Source organism: Echinops telfairi, unplaced genomic scaffold, assembly GCF_000313985.2.
Source record: "Echinops telfairi isolate 266 unplaced genomic scaffold, ASM31398v2 ScPeMD7_7458;HRSCAF=8496, whole genome shotgun sequence".
NCBI classification, from domain to species: domain Eukaryota; kingdom Metazoa; phylum Chordata; class Mammalia; order Afrosoricida; family Tenrecidae; genus Echinops; species Echinops telfairi.
The window spans coordinates 5,002,147-5,016,164 of record NW_022111358.1 but is presented as its reverse complement, the minus strand read 5'-3'; the positions used below and the strand labels follow the sequence as shown (position 1 = coordinate 5,016,164).

At 50.0% G+C, this 14,018-nt stretch overlaps 1 protein-coding gene across 1 annotated transcript in view; it reads left to right on the top strand.

Annotated features, from left to right (window-relative positions):
- SUPT6H (SPT6 homolog, histone chaperone and transcription elongation factor) overlaps positions 1-14,018 on the top strand; it is a 29,431-nt gene that overhangs the window by 1,744 nt on the left and 13,669 nt on the right. The window contains exons 2-18 of the mRNA XM_045299538.1: positions 6,597-6,734; positions 7,445-7,600; positions 7,681-7,757; positions 8,046-8,238; positions 8,450-8,534; positions 9,394-9,667; positions 10,146-10,247; positions 10,481-10,597; positions 10,902-10,991; positions 11,153-11,295; positions 11,684-11,832; positions 11,974-12,072; positions 12,506-12,635; positions 12,721-12,871; positions 13,038-13,192; positions 13,293-13,488; positions 13,868-14,007. Coding sequence (XP_045155473.1) covers positions 6,626-6,734; positions 7,445-7,600; positions 7,681-7,757; positions 8,046-8,238; positions 8,450-8,534; positions 9,394-9,667; positions 10,146-10,247; positions 10,481-10,597; positions 10,902-10,991; positions 11,153-11,295; positions 11,684-11,832; positions 11,974-12,072; positions 12,506-12,635; positions 12,721-12,871; positions 13,038-13,192; positions 13,293-13,488; positions 13,868-14,007 — 2,366 coding nt within the window. The 5' untranslated portion in view covers positions 6,597-6,625. The remainder of the gene's footprint in view (positions 1-6,596; positions 6,735-7,444; positions 7,601-7,680; positions 7,758-8,045; positions 8,239-8,449; positions 8,535-9,393; positions 9,668-10,145; positions 10,248-10,480; positions 10,598-10,901; positions 10,992-11,152; positions 11,296-11,683; positions 11,833-11,973; positions 12,073-12,505; positions 12,636-12,720; positions 12,872-13,037; positions 13,193-13,292; positions 13,489-13,867; positions 14,008-14,018) is intronic.

The following is a 14,018-nucleotide window of genomic DNA, read 5'->3' as shown; positions in this document are numbered from 1 at the left end:
CCCCCCCCCAATGATTATGTTCCATAATCATGTATCAGGATGTGTTCTTGATAGCTGCATGTGGATATGTCTTAGACATAGACCTATTGCTTTTGGGTCAATTCAGACTCATGGTGGTCCTGAATCTAACAAAGCCAAATGAGACCCTGTCCTTTTTCATCCTTCCAAAGCTGATCGTCCATCTCCATCTCTCTGCTAAGTGGCACTCACCTCCAAATGGTACCAAAACCAGACCTCTGGGACTCATGGGTACTTAATTTAGTGGTATTCTTCTCTGTTACCATTTCTTCCAACCCCCAAGTCTTTCAAGAAGTCCTGTGAGTTCTGCCTCCAGGTCTGTCTTCCGTTCTCCATCTCCACTGCCACCATCCCTTTTTGTGCCTGGGCTAGCACAGTGGTCTCCACAGTCTACTCAAATGCCCCTCCAGTCCACATTGCATGCAGCAGGGTCACGTCCTTTCCCTAACTGAGAGCCAATGGCTCTCTGTGGCTGTGATTGAACCAGCGCTTCCTTCTCTTGCCTTCGGTCCGCAAGGACTTCACCTTTAGGATATCACCTGTAATAAGGCAAAGTCTAGCTTGCTTTTCCTGCTGTGAAACTCTTTTGGCTCTGGGTGCCACAACCTACTCGTTTTCGCATCTTAGCCTGGCTTCCATCACACACTCAGAAGTGTTCAGCCCCTATCTAATTAGCACCATTTATTTCCTTCTTAGCACTTCTATAGCAAGGTCTGCTTTTATTTGTGGTGCAACTTAGGGCAGAAAGTGAATATCCTAGGGGCAGGGGCCTTGTGCTTTGCCTAGCATGTGGTAACCAGCAGCTGTTGAGATGGTGACCACTCATAACGGTCTGAGTGGCTGTGTCCCTAGGGCTTTCAGTGGCAGGTTTTCTGGAAGTACGTGACCAGGCCTTGCTTGTGAGGCAACCGCTCAGGGAGGCATGTAGTAGACAGTCATTAAATACATATTTGTTAAGTTGGAAAATGCCTTAAGCCCCTTAAACTGCAAACCTTTAGTCGAGAGTCCAAAAATCTTTAACTTCTCTACAGAGATTCTTAGGATTTCATATGTCACTCATGCACCATTCTTCCTCTCCCCAAACTGTCCCTCTTCCATGTTCCTGCCACTGCATATGGTGGGCCTGGTGCTGAAGAAAAATGCTCCCAGCACCCACCATCATGAAATAAACCAGCTCCTCCATTTCTCCACTCTTTCAGGTCATTGTGGAAGCCAGGTTAGGTGGCTCTGTTAGAGACTCATTAAAGACGCGCTACTTCAACTCGCGGGACCTTGGTGGTGCAGTGGTTAAGTACTTGGCTGCTAACTTAAAGGCCCGTGGTTAGAACCGACCAACTGCTTTGTAGGAGAGAGATGTGGCCATCCGTTTCCATAGAGATTTACAGCTTTGGAACCCCCTATGGGCAGTCTTATTCTGTCCTATAGGGTAACTGAGTTGGAGTTGACTCGACAGCTGTGGGGTTTTTTCCTTCTCCATCATTAAAACGATATTAAGGCCTATTTCCTATAAATATGACTTAACCTTTTCTGTATTTTAACCCCCTTGACTTTAATGAGTTCTGCATTACAGATCTAAGAGCAGTCACTTTTAAAACACACCAAGAAATCTGACTCGTTGAGCTGCCCCCGTAGGTTTCTGAGTCTGTAAATCTTGGGAGGAGATAGCCTCCTTTGTCTCCCTCAGGAGGAAAAGTGGATTTGAACCACAGACTTTGCAGTTATTTGATAACTTTTATTTATTAGACTTTCACATTTCAAACGGAATGTTCTCTCTGAACTGTAAAGTGTGAGTGTCTTGTGGTTTCCACTGTGCTAGAGCGCCGGGCCCTTTCAAGCCTGAGCCTTTGCTCAGGTGGCCTTTCCCAGGCTGCTTTCTTAATTCTTACCACTCCCTGAGCCGCCCTTTCTGAGCCCCTCCTCACCCTCTTGCTTTATATTGCTCCCATAGATGTTGTGTGTCACTTTAACATCTCTTACCCCGAACTGTCCCTGTTTACATGGATTTTAAGGTGGATTGTGGAGTCTACCAGGGTAGAAAGTGAAGTATATTTTCATCGCTTTTTTTCTTCATCCCCAAGTCGCAACGCGGAGCTTGACCCTTTTTAAAAAAAATGTGAACGTTGACTGACGCTGCAAGAGTGGATGGAATTAACAGACTAGATAACTAGATCTCTTTTCACTCTGGTCTCCTCTTAATTGCCTCCTACATCTTGTTCAAAGGGAGGGACTGTTGTGAGCCTCCCCTGTGGCAATCTGATCCCAGCTCCCTTCTTCCAGGACTGTCATGGTAACCACCAGCCTCTCCCTTTGAGCCTCGTCTTTCTTGTACTGCAGCTGTGCTTCTGCTTCCACCACCTCACACCCTAACTAGACCTATTTCTGTAGCACATTTATACTTACCATCTAAACACAAGGACTAAACATAAAGAGCCCTGGTGGTGCTGTAGGTTAAGCAGTAGGCTGCTAATGACAATGTCAGTGGTTCAAACCCATTAGCCACTCTTAGGGAGATAGATGAGGCTCTTTGCTCCAGTAATGATTTAGTCTTAAAAAAAAAAAAAATTACAGTCTTGAAAACCATAAAGAGGGTTTGGTTTTAAACAGAAAAAGGCACCCGCTATGGGTCTCGTCCCAGATAGCATGTGTTAATGATAGCTGTTAGCCATACATGAAGGCACACGTTGGTGATTTTGCTCTGGGCTGGTTGCTTGCCAACCTCAGCCTGCAGTGTTGCTGCAGTACCCTCTGCATACCAAGCTCCCGCAAGATGCAGCACATCAGGATTGCTTCTGGCACAGCTCTCTGAACGGGAAGTCCTGGCAATGTGTTAAACGGGGGACATCCCCCCAGCTCCAGCACAGGCTGTGCCTGACTGCCCATCTAGGGTCCAGGAGGGAAGGGAACGCTGCGCTGTCTGCACCAGCTGCCCCCAGGACAGAGGGCTATTGTTTTCATCAGGTAGGCTGCCGTCTCTCAGTCTCTCGTCCCTCAGTCTCTCATCCGATCTGCAGGAGCTAGGACTTATGCAGAGATGCGGAGGCCTTGAAAGACTGCGTTAGTGGCTCTGCCGGCCTAATTAAAGCAGACTCAGCAGGGGGTCACTGTACCCAACTCTACTTTTAATGAATCGGTTCTGGACTTCGAAGGAACAGTGTCAAAATTAAATTAGAGCACCGACTGTAATTGGCAGGCATTTTGAGACATTCCGTTTTGGGGGCAGCACTTACAGGTGCAAATCTAGAAGGAAAGAGCATTTGTGTAACCCAAGACTTCTGCATGGTACAACGGTCTGCAGGCTTTCACATGGTTTATTGATGTAAATCTGTCTTGTAAAACTGTAACCCTGTCATCATTGTTGGGTTTTTGCTTGCTTCCTGTTGGCGTTGTGTATGGCTCCATGTATGAAATCGGGGCTGGGCAGATCTGTAGCGATAGTAATGGGTTGATAATTGCCTAGCCTGGGGAGATGAGGGGAGACATAAGGAGCTAACATCAATGAGCAGGAAAAGAAAATGTTCTGAAATTGATTGTGATGAGGATTGTACAAATCTTAATGTGGCTGAATGTTTAAATTGTATGAAATGTGAAGTATACACTAATAAACCTTTTTTTAAAAAATGAAAACCCAACCATACGTTTCAAAGTGGAAATACGCTCAGTGAGCAGACTGGCATTCTGTAATACTTGGCTTTATGGCAGAGAGTTGGATTCTCATACGGCTTCTGTGTTTAGTCGGTTGTGGTCCCCGACCTCTGGGAACACAGATGAGAAGGAGGGAGAGATCCCGGAGCACCGTGGAGAACTGCTGATGATGGTAGAAGCAACTGTGACTGGAGCCGACCTCAGTTCAGATCTCAGCTTTTGTAGTTGCGAGTTGTGTAGCCTGGAACAAGTGACTTTTATCTCTGGTTACTTTTTTCTCTTTTGATTGGAGAGGTCGGTGTAAGGATTGTAGAATACTTGTGAAATGGAAAGACAAAATCCCTCTTTAGGATAAAGCATGGAAACCACTGCCATTGAATTGATTCCAGCTCATGGTGATCAATAGAACTGATTCCTAATGTTTCCAAGATTAAATCTTTACAGTAGCAGACAACCTCATCTTTGTCTCCCAGGGTGCCTGGGCGGTTGAACCACCAACTCTGTGCTTCAGAGCCCAATGCTTAATCCACTGCACTAGCCCCTAAGGATACATTTGCAAAATTGCTTAAGTACCCAGGAAAGGCCTGTATTGGTTTTGATTGTGTGTGTGTGTGTGTGTGTATGTGTTACAGTGTTTGTTTTTCCAGATCTTCTCTTATGAGCTTATTAGATACATCTCTCACAATACTTAAAAATTGTTGTAGGGTTTTCTTTGTTCCCTGTTTATCTCCTGCTACTCGACAGTAAGTTCCTTGGGAACAAGCTTCAGATCCACAGCTCCCAGCAGAGTGTATGTAGTGGGAGAGGAAGATAGGAGAGTTTAGGAAGAGAATAGTGTGGAAGAAGGCAGGCTGATCGTCACTGTGACCTACAAGCAAAACAAGACCACCTGGCTTCTCAGATGGGATGAGAATGTGAGTTGACTCCCTTTCCAAGGGCACCTTGGCCCCAAATACATTTCATAGCAGCTGGTTCCCTACCAGCACACCCCTACTACTCTTACCTGTTCCAGCAGGGAGGTGTAACGGGGTCGTTCACCTGTAATATGGGGCCGAGAGTGTGCAGACCACCAGCCCTGCAGTAGCTGTGGGGAGTGACTTACTGACCCTGAGGGGCAAGTATCTTCTGAGTAAAGCATTCCATCCAGTACCTGTGTATAGATTGTGTGCCCCTTAGGGGGGTTAGTTTCAGACCTTGACTCATCAGTTTAGCACAGCAGGCAAGGTCAAAATACAGCATCTGGAGCCTCAGCCTAAAATTGAATGGGAGACTATTATCCATCAGAACCCCTCCCCTCCCTTTCCAGAATTGAAAATCTTTATGGGAGCAAATAGCCTCATCTTTCTTCCTTGGTATCATCTGATGGGATTGAACTGCCAACCTTGCCATTAGCAGCCCAGTGCCTAATATTAGCTGGCAACCCAGAGGAAATAGCATTCCGGAAGATCTGGGCCAACCACCAGGGCTCCTTATCAGCTCTTAGTCCCTTCAATTTTGTTTCGAGCACATTTAATTTTATTGGTAACGGGATAAATTGATACTTAGTAGTTGATGATCTTCAAGAGAATTCAGAAGAATCAGAACCATAGAACTAGAACTTAAGGCCCACCTTACATCATTTCAGGTAGCCCTTAGCCAATTTTCTTCATCTTCCTATAGCCATTTCAACTAGGAAGGACCATAGCAATATGAAAAGGTACGTTGTTTCATTCAGCAGACGTTTAGCGGTTCCTATTTTGTGCAGAACACCTAGAAGGATACAGCTTATCTGATACAGAATCACCCAGTGCCTGAACGCCTCTTTCCTTGCCACTTATGTCTCCATGGCTTTTATCACTCCTCCATTTGGGAGTGGTCTCTGCCTTCCAGAGACATCCATCTAGGTGGGAAATGGGTCTAGCTGCCGGGGATTGTAATACATGACAGGACAGGGATTAGCGGTGAGTATGGCAACAATCTGCTTCAGGGTTCCAGGATGGAACGTTGATGTCATGATTAGGTGATGTATGTAGTTCTTAAAGCCCTACCCCAAGTCCAGCACACTCTTATTTTGGTTCTCAGGCTGTCCCACTTCCATCTCCAGGCTTCTCATAGGTCTAAAAGCCGGGAAACCTTTGGGATCGGGTAGGACAAAACTGTTGAACCCTAAGGAAAATTACCACTCAGTTAACATTTAGTGACAGAGAAAACTAAGTACCTAATATTTTCAACCTCAATGCAAGGTAAGTAGTTCCGCCAATTTTTAAACAAAGAAATTGATCTTCAGACACATTAATTGCTTGAGTGTATCTAGGTGGTAGGTAAGAGGACCAGCATTTCAACTCTACTCTTCTCATCTTTCCGTTGGATCAGCAAAGGAAATGCTAAAGGTTCTCGCACTTCTCCTTTTTCTCATGAGACCCTTTCTTCACCCAAATGCCTCCATCCAGTACTCACACAGCTGAGCTCAAGTTCATGAAATGTTCTATCTCTTCAAAGGATTTTCCTTTTGACTCTCCTCATTGCCAAGTACAAGGTGCTGTCATACATTTGGCGCGTGTGGTTGTCCAGACTTCCTGTGAGTGAGTCACGTAATCTCACCTGAGCACTATCCTCACCTATGTAATCATCCTACATTACTTCTTATTTGCCCATTATTTCCTCCCAACCCTCAAATGGTGAGTGAGATAAGTGTCTTTGGGGGATAGGGATGGTACATCCAGAAGCCCAGAATAATAGTCTTTCTAAAGCAACATAGAAGCACGTGGCTGGGAGGAATGGGAGAGGGAACAGATGGAGACCGTCTCCTCCCTACTCTGTCTACCCCAGGTGGAAATGGTGGGGTGGCAGAGCAGTGGCAGGTAGCCACAAGGTAGAGGAAGACTGGCAAGGTTTAAAAGCCCTGTTAGGTCACTTGTCTGATTTTTTTTTTTTAACCTCATCTCTCCTTTGTCTAGTCTTCTCCAGGGGAGGAGACGCTGCGGCAATGTCTGATTTTGTGGAGAGCGAGGCTGAGGAGTCCGAGGAGGAATACAACGATGATGGCGAGGTGGTGCCCCGAGTCACCAAGAAATTTGTGGAAGAGGAAGATGATGGTGAGGAGGCCCCAGCCTCAAATTTCTCCCCGCTGTTGCTAAGTGTAAATAATTGAATTCTTGTTGATGAGAGGCTCTGGTTAAGCACAGAAGTTCACATGTGAGCTCCCCACTTGAGAACTCTGTCATTCCTGAACACCTGGGCTAGATCAGACCCTGGGCTCAGGACCAGGGATAAGCGGACCCAACTCTCTGGAGCTTGTGTTAGTGGGAAGGCCAGACAGTGAACCACTAAGGAGCCACACACCCACCTTCCCTCCTTAAGAGTCGAACAGTGTTGGGATTTCTTCGCCCAGTTTCCCCACTCTCGGGCCAGGTCCAACCATCGGGCACAGCAGAGTAGAGCCATCGAATGGCAGTAAAGGTGAGAGGGGAGCATAAGCATTAAGAGAAGTGTGGAAGAAAGTGGAACCACTGCTAGGTGTATGAGGTGGGAAAACAAGATTGCAGGTGGTTATAAAGCCACCGATAATTATTTCAGAGAACCACAATAGTGAGGAGAAGACCCTGTTGCCTAAAGATACGCCGGTGGGTGTAGAACAGAGGCCTTCCTTTCCAGACACTGCTGCTGCTCTAAGGCAGTGTTCAGGCCAAAACCTCAACACGGACCCAGTCATTAGCTTCAGGGCAGGGAGATCATTGAGGCTACCAGAATGGTCCTGCCCCCCCCCCTCCCCCCAGTCTGTTTCACAAGCAGGCCTGTTTTCCAGATGAGGAGGAGGAGGAGAACCTAGATGACCAAGATGAGCAAGGCAACCTGAAAGGCTTTATCAATGACGACGACGATGAAGATGAAGGGGAGGAGGATGAGGGTAGTGATTCTGGTGACTCAGAAGATGACGTCGGCCACAAGAAGAGAAAGCGGAGTGAGTAGTCTGGGTGGAAGCTGAAGCGGGAAGGAGCCTCCCCACCCTGAGTGACCATGCGCTCGGTTTGTTTTCCTCAGCATCCTTCGATGACCGCCTGGAGGATGACGATTTTGACCTCATTGAAGAGAATTTGGGTGTCAAAGTCAAACGAGGAGTAAGTGTCCGTCTTTATCCTTGTCCCTGGAGGTAAAGGAAAGGTGACTCCGGGGCAAGGAGGAGCACCCCGACTCTTGGGAGACGAACATTTGTGAAAACAGCCTGGTGTCACTGGGACGTGGAGTGCCTTGTCAAGGGTCCCAGTCCCTGTCGCGGGTGCTAGAGCGGCCCGAGGACTGAGACGCCTCCCTCGTTGTTTGTTCTCGCCGCCCTCCCCTGCATAACAGTGGTGGAAAGATAGGGTGCCGACTGTTGCAGACCCTAACGGGGCAGCTTTTCCCCTTAGCAAAAGTACCGGCGCGTCAAGAAAATGTCAGATGACGAGGAGGACGATGAAGAGGAGTATGGCAAGGAAGAGCACGAAAAAGAGGCCATCGCGGAGGAGATCTTCCAAGATGGGGAAGGGGAAGAGGGCCAGGAGGCTGTGGAGGCCCCCATTGCTCCTCCAGAGGAAGAGGAAGAAGATGATGAAGAGTCAGGTATGTGGTATGGCAAGTTGTGGCCCCTGGGACAGGATGGGAGACTGTTTTTCAACTACAGACCCTCATCACCTGACACACACAAGTGTTTTCTTGGGAAAAGACCCCTGGGTCTTCCTGTGAGGGTCTCCTCTTTTCCCCGTCCCTCCCCTCATCCCATGGTGGGACAGCCATTCGGGACTGAGCACAAGCCCCCCTCTTCCCGGTGCAGACATTGACGACTTCATTGTGGACGATGACGGGCAGCCTCTGAAGAAGCCTAAGTGGCGGAAGAAGCTTCCTGGATACACCGATGCGTGAGTAGGGGTGGGGTGCGGTGTCGGGAAAGCACTGGAAGGGCCTGGTCGGGAAGGAGAAGCGCACGGGTCTCTTGTGAGGAAAACCAGACTTCCGCTCACAGTGGTTTTGTTTGCCTGCCTCAGATACTTCTTCGAGGGGTCATTTCAGACTGCTTCTGGAGGCTTTGCTTTGGGGTGTCTCGGACACCGTGGGATTAGGGTGAAGTCATATTGGGCAAGACTCCATCACCCTCCACTTGCTTGTTTGTTTGTAACACAGCAAATCCAGTTCTTATTTACACTGATTACAGTGGTGCCCTTGCCCCTTTGACATCTGGGCTTTAAGGTAAATACTGACCATTTGGTCTCTCAGAGATAATTTTGTAAAGGCATAGAGTACTCAGTGCTATTCTTAATTTCATGAGTCAGTCTGTACTGGGAGTATCGGGTTAGAGTTTAAAGGCATCTCTATGGAGTCTTCTAGACTGGGTGGTAGTGATAGCCAGGCACCACCCAGTCCTGGTCTCGGGGTAGGTGAGGCTGTGGTTTATATAGGCTGTTTGTCCTATGGAGGTGTTTCTGTGGTTTCGATCCACGCTTGAAAGCCTGTGCTCTTCAGCCCTCAGCGGAGGGAGCCCACGGAGCAACCTGCGGACGCCTCTGTCCTGCTGCTCTTTGGGCCCCTCACCAGCAAGATGAGCTTTTATCCTGCGGTAAAGAATTGATTACCCAAAGAGATGCCCCAGCCAGGCCTTAATTCTAGTGAAGATGGTTTTGGACTTCCTTACTGTTCTCTGCCCCTTCTCAGTTCCGTTGGGAGCAAGAAAAGGGGCTGGCGTTTCTCTCCGGGCCAACTGCTGCTTACTGTGCCCCACAGCGCTCTGCAGGAAGCCCAGGAGATCTTCGGGGTGGACTTCGACTACGACGAGTTTGAGAAGTACAACGAGTACGATGAGGAACTGGAGGAGGAGTACGAGTACGAGGACGATGAGGCTGAGGGCGAAATCCGAGTGCGCCCCAAGAAGACCGCCAAGAAGCGCGTGAGCCGCAGGAGCATCTTCGAAGTGTATGAGCCCAGTGAGCTGGAGAGCAGCCACCTCACTGATCAGGACAATGAGATCCGAGCCACGGACCTGCCTGAGCGATTCCAGGTGAGAAACCACCCGCCCCAAACCTGCTGCTAAAAGGGTGGATGCCAGGAAATAGTCTTGCAGGAGTCTGACATGGAGCGATCTCAGGCTCACATTGAGGAGTGGCTTGAACTGCTGTCGGCCCCCCCTTGCAGGGGATAAACCCTTGCCAAGCTTATGTTTTTCTTGCACTTGTCATTGTGGATTAGGTGGGGTTACGTTTCCCATCCTTTTTGCATTAGACTGCTACCCTGCCCCCACATCCATACCTTCTCCCCGCTGGCCTCTCTTCTAGTAGAATACCTTCTCCGGGGCTTACATACGGTCCTTGAGATTGTACTCTTTCCTTAGCACGTGTTTGAAGTGCCCACGTCGTGCCAAGACCACACAGCGTGGGTACCAACAGTGTGGATCTGAGGGTCCAGGAAGAAGTAGGGCCAGCGTTCCTGAAGTGGATACATGGGAGACTCGGTCTCATGCCTCTGTCTTATCCCTGCAGCTCCGTTCCATCCCAGTCAAGGCGGCTGAGGATGATGAACTAGAAGAAGAAGCCGACTGGATCTACCGGAATGCCTTTGCCACACCAACCATTTCTCTACAGGTATTTTAAAAAGTTCTTAAGCGCTGAGGTGAATTCACAGCCACTTCATCAAGATAGAATTTCTACTCCTCCCACCCGGAACTTTCTGTGCCTACCCACTACAGAAAAGTGTGTGCGTGAGATCCCTCTAGGCTCCTCTCACACGGTCCTCGTGGGTTCTGAAGCCACGTTCCTGACGCTTCCCCACCCCGTGTGGGAAGCCATTGCATGCTGACTTCCTTTTTCCACTGTAGGAAAGCTGTGATTACCTGGACCGTGGGCAGCCGGCAAGCAGCTTTAGTCGGAAAGGACCCAGCACAATCCAGAAGATTAAAGAAGCCCTGGGCTTCATGCGAAATCAGCATTTTGAGGTAACAAGCTCATCAGACTGGCTCATTGCTTAGAAGTTTCCTTAGGGGGAAGGGGACCAGTAGCTTCCCTGGTGCCTTGGTCCAGCAGTGTGAAGACAGAAGAGACCCCAGGGATGGAGAGAATGACTGCTGTGTCTGCAGCATCAGCCACCAGCAGGGGGAGCCATGCGCGGGTCCAGAGGCGCCTATGAGAGAGGCCTGGCTTCCAACTGTTAACTTGTCCAAGCGCTGTTTGTCCCCTGGACCGGAGGGGCCCCTTGCAGGCCTGGCTTCCCTGGGCAACTGTGGTCCCTTGCCATCCTAGGTGCCTTTTATTGCTTTCTACCGGAAGGAGTATGTGGAGCCTGAATTGCACATTAATGACCTCTGGAGAGTGTGGCAGTGGGATGAGAAGGTAATGTGCATCCTTGTCTTCCCCAGGGAGCGGGTTAGACACTACTGCTGCTAGGGTCTAGCCCCCTGGGCCAACCCAGCCTCTGGGCTGTCCTGATAAGGCATGCAGCTGCCTTCAGAGCCAATCAGCAGCCAGCCCTGACTTGCCTTCTTCCCGTCCAGTGGACCCAGCTAAGGATCCGCAAAGAGAACCTCACGCGGCTGTTCGAGAAGATGCAGGCTTACCAGTACGAGCAAATCTCGGCTGACCCTGACAAACCTCTTGCTGATGGCATCCGGGCTCTGGACACGACTGACATGGAGAGGTATCTTGTGCGGGGTTTCTGCCAGGACAGGGAGTCTTAGACTTAAGGCTGGGCCCCGGGCGCCACACTGCCTTGTGAGATTGACAGCACAGGACCCACTCTTCACCAGTCCAAAGTGACAAATGCCGTTTATTTACCAAACAGTTAACTGTTAAAAGGATGGAACATTCATTTCTGCTGCTCTGTATGTTCATTCCTTTGTAGGTAAAGTTGCACAGGAAAGCCATTAATGATCAGAAAATAGCTTGCAGAGGCAGATGATACACGGACTTGGTGATGAAGCTGAGCTAACTTACGGGACAGGGACGATCTCAAGGCCTTTGAGCTCTGCTGGAGATATCCTGCCTCTCTGCCTAGAACAACTGTGGCCTCTGTCCTTGCCCTCTAGGCTCAAAGATGTACAGTCGGTGGATGAGCTGAAAGACGTGTACAACCACTTCCTGCTTTATTATGGTCGCGATATCCCCAAGATGCAGAATGCCGCCAAGGCTAGCCGCAAGAAACTGAAGCGCATAAGGGAAGAGGGGGATGAAGAAGGTGGGTCATGAGGAAAGCCCAGGAGGCTTGATGGCCAAGGCCTCGTTCAAATATGTTCTTGGCAGGGTGTCTCCATGTCCTTGTGATATTTGGGTGTGATTGGCAACTAGAGCACTAACACACCAAGTGTTTTCTCGCCAGGTGAAGGTGAGGAGGCAGAAGATGAGGATCAGAGGGGGCCAGAGCTCAAGCAGGCCTCCCGCCGAGACATGTACACCATCTGCCAGAGCGCTGGGCTAGGTAAATGATAGCTTCGGCAAGGGGGGAGCTGCTGGCAGCTAGGACAAGGACGTAAAGGACATCTGGGTGGATTACTAGACCAGTTCCAAAGTGGCCTGTTTCCTGAGCCCTGGCCACACAGTTCCACACACACTCGCCAGGACTGTCTGAAACAGTGCGAAGCTCATGGGACCCGAGGAAGAGCTAGCTTTGGGAGGTTGTGTTACGAAGCTGCACTTCCATCTTAAGTCTGAGCCCAGAAGTCATGTAGAAAACACCTCGTTCTGCCTAACAGACTGTCAGGTGTTTAAAGCCAGGTCTCTCCATTGCTCAGTGTTCTCTTTGCCCCGCCCACTTGCAACTCCTATAAAGAGGAGTGTTCAGCCCTGCCGCTCTAACTCAGAGCTGTGTCCACCTGCTGCTGCCCTACGGTGGACTTTCCTGTGTGCTTCAGATGGCCTGGCCAAGAAGTTCGGGCTCACCCCTGAGCAGTTTGGAGAGAATCTCCGGGATAGCTACCAGCGGCACGAGACGGAGCAGTTCCCCGCAGAGCCTTTGGAGCTGGCCAAGGATTACGTTTGCAGGTGGGCAGGCAGCAGGTGGCTTCGGGAGAGGGGCCTGGAGGCCAAGGTGGACCCCCATCCCATGGCTACGCTGTTTTCCCCACAGTCAATTTCCTACACCGGAATCTGTGCTGGAAGGTGCCCGGTACATGGTAGCCCTGCAGATTGCCCGAGAGCCCCTCGTCCGGCAAGTGCTCAGGCAGACCTTTCAGGAGAGAGCCAAGCTAAATATAACCCCCACCAAGAAAGGTAGAAAGGTAAGCAAGGTGGAGGGCTCTGCGCCAACATGTGGCCCCAGCCACTCTGAAACTGCTGAAGAGTGTCTTCATACCTCTCTGAGCTGTCTGCCTGGAAGGAAAGAGCATCTTTCCTCCCTGAGCCCAGCCTCTCTGTAGGCTGATGACTCCCTCTTGATGTGGACAGGATGTGGATGAGGCCCACTATGCCTATTCCTTCAAATACCTCAAGAACAAACCTGTGAAGGAGCTCAGAGATGACCAGTTTCTCAAGATCTGCCTGGCTGAAGATGAGGGCCTGCTCACCATTGACATCAGCATAGATATGAAGGGAGTCGAGGGGTAAGCCTAGCCCTGCGGGGTGGCCCACTCCCAGCACTCAGGGACGTTCAGGACAGCCTTTGTCCCCCCCCTAACCGGCCGGTTTTGGCTCTCCCCTCAGGTATGGCAACGACCAGACCTATTTTGAAGAGATCAAGCAGTTTTACTACCGAGACGAGTTCAGCCACCAGGTGCAGGAGTGGAACCGTCAGCGCACCATGGCCATCGAGCGAGCTTTGCAGCAGTTCCTCTATGTGCAGGTGGCCAAAGAGCTCAAGAACAAGCTCCTGTCTGAAGCCAAGGAGTACGTCGTAAAGGTCAGGAGAGAAGCACGCATGGTCGGTCTTACTAGTATACTGGCTCTCAGCTATAGCTGAGAGCGAGGGAACCCGTGATCAGTCATCCCACAGCTAATGGAGGAACCCTGGGGCCTGCGGGGGCAAGGGGCAGAGGGGAGCAAATCCAGAAGGCAAGCAGTAAGGGCAAGGCCAGGGGGTCCTCTTCGAACCTCCCCACTCCAGTAGCCTCTTCCCACCTCTGTGCATTCTTTGTATAGTTTCCTCTGGGCGCTTCTGCTTCCCAACGTTCCTGGGATAGGAGCGGGTGCCTCTAGCAGCACGCGCTTTTGCAAAGGTGCCTCAGCATCAGTTGCCTGAGCACACTTGGACCCCAGCGTCTCCTGTGTCCCTTCTCTAGGCCTGTAGTCGAAAGTTATACAACTGGCTGAGGGTGGCGCCCTACCGGCCAGATCAGCAGGTAGAAGAAGATGATGACTTCATGGACGAGAACCAAGGGAAGGGCATTCGTGTCTTAGGCATCGCCTTCTCCTCTGCCAGGTACCGCCCAT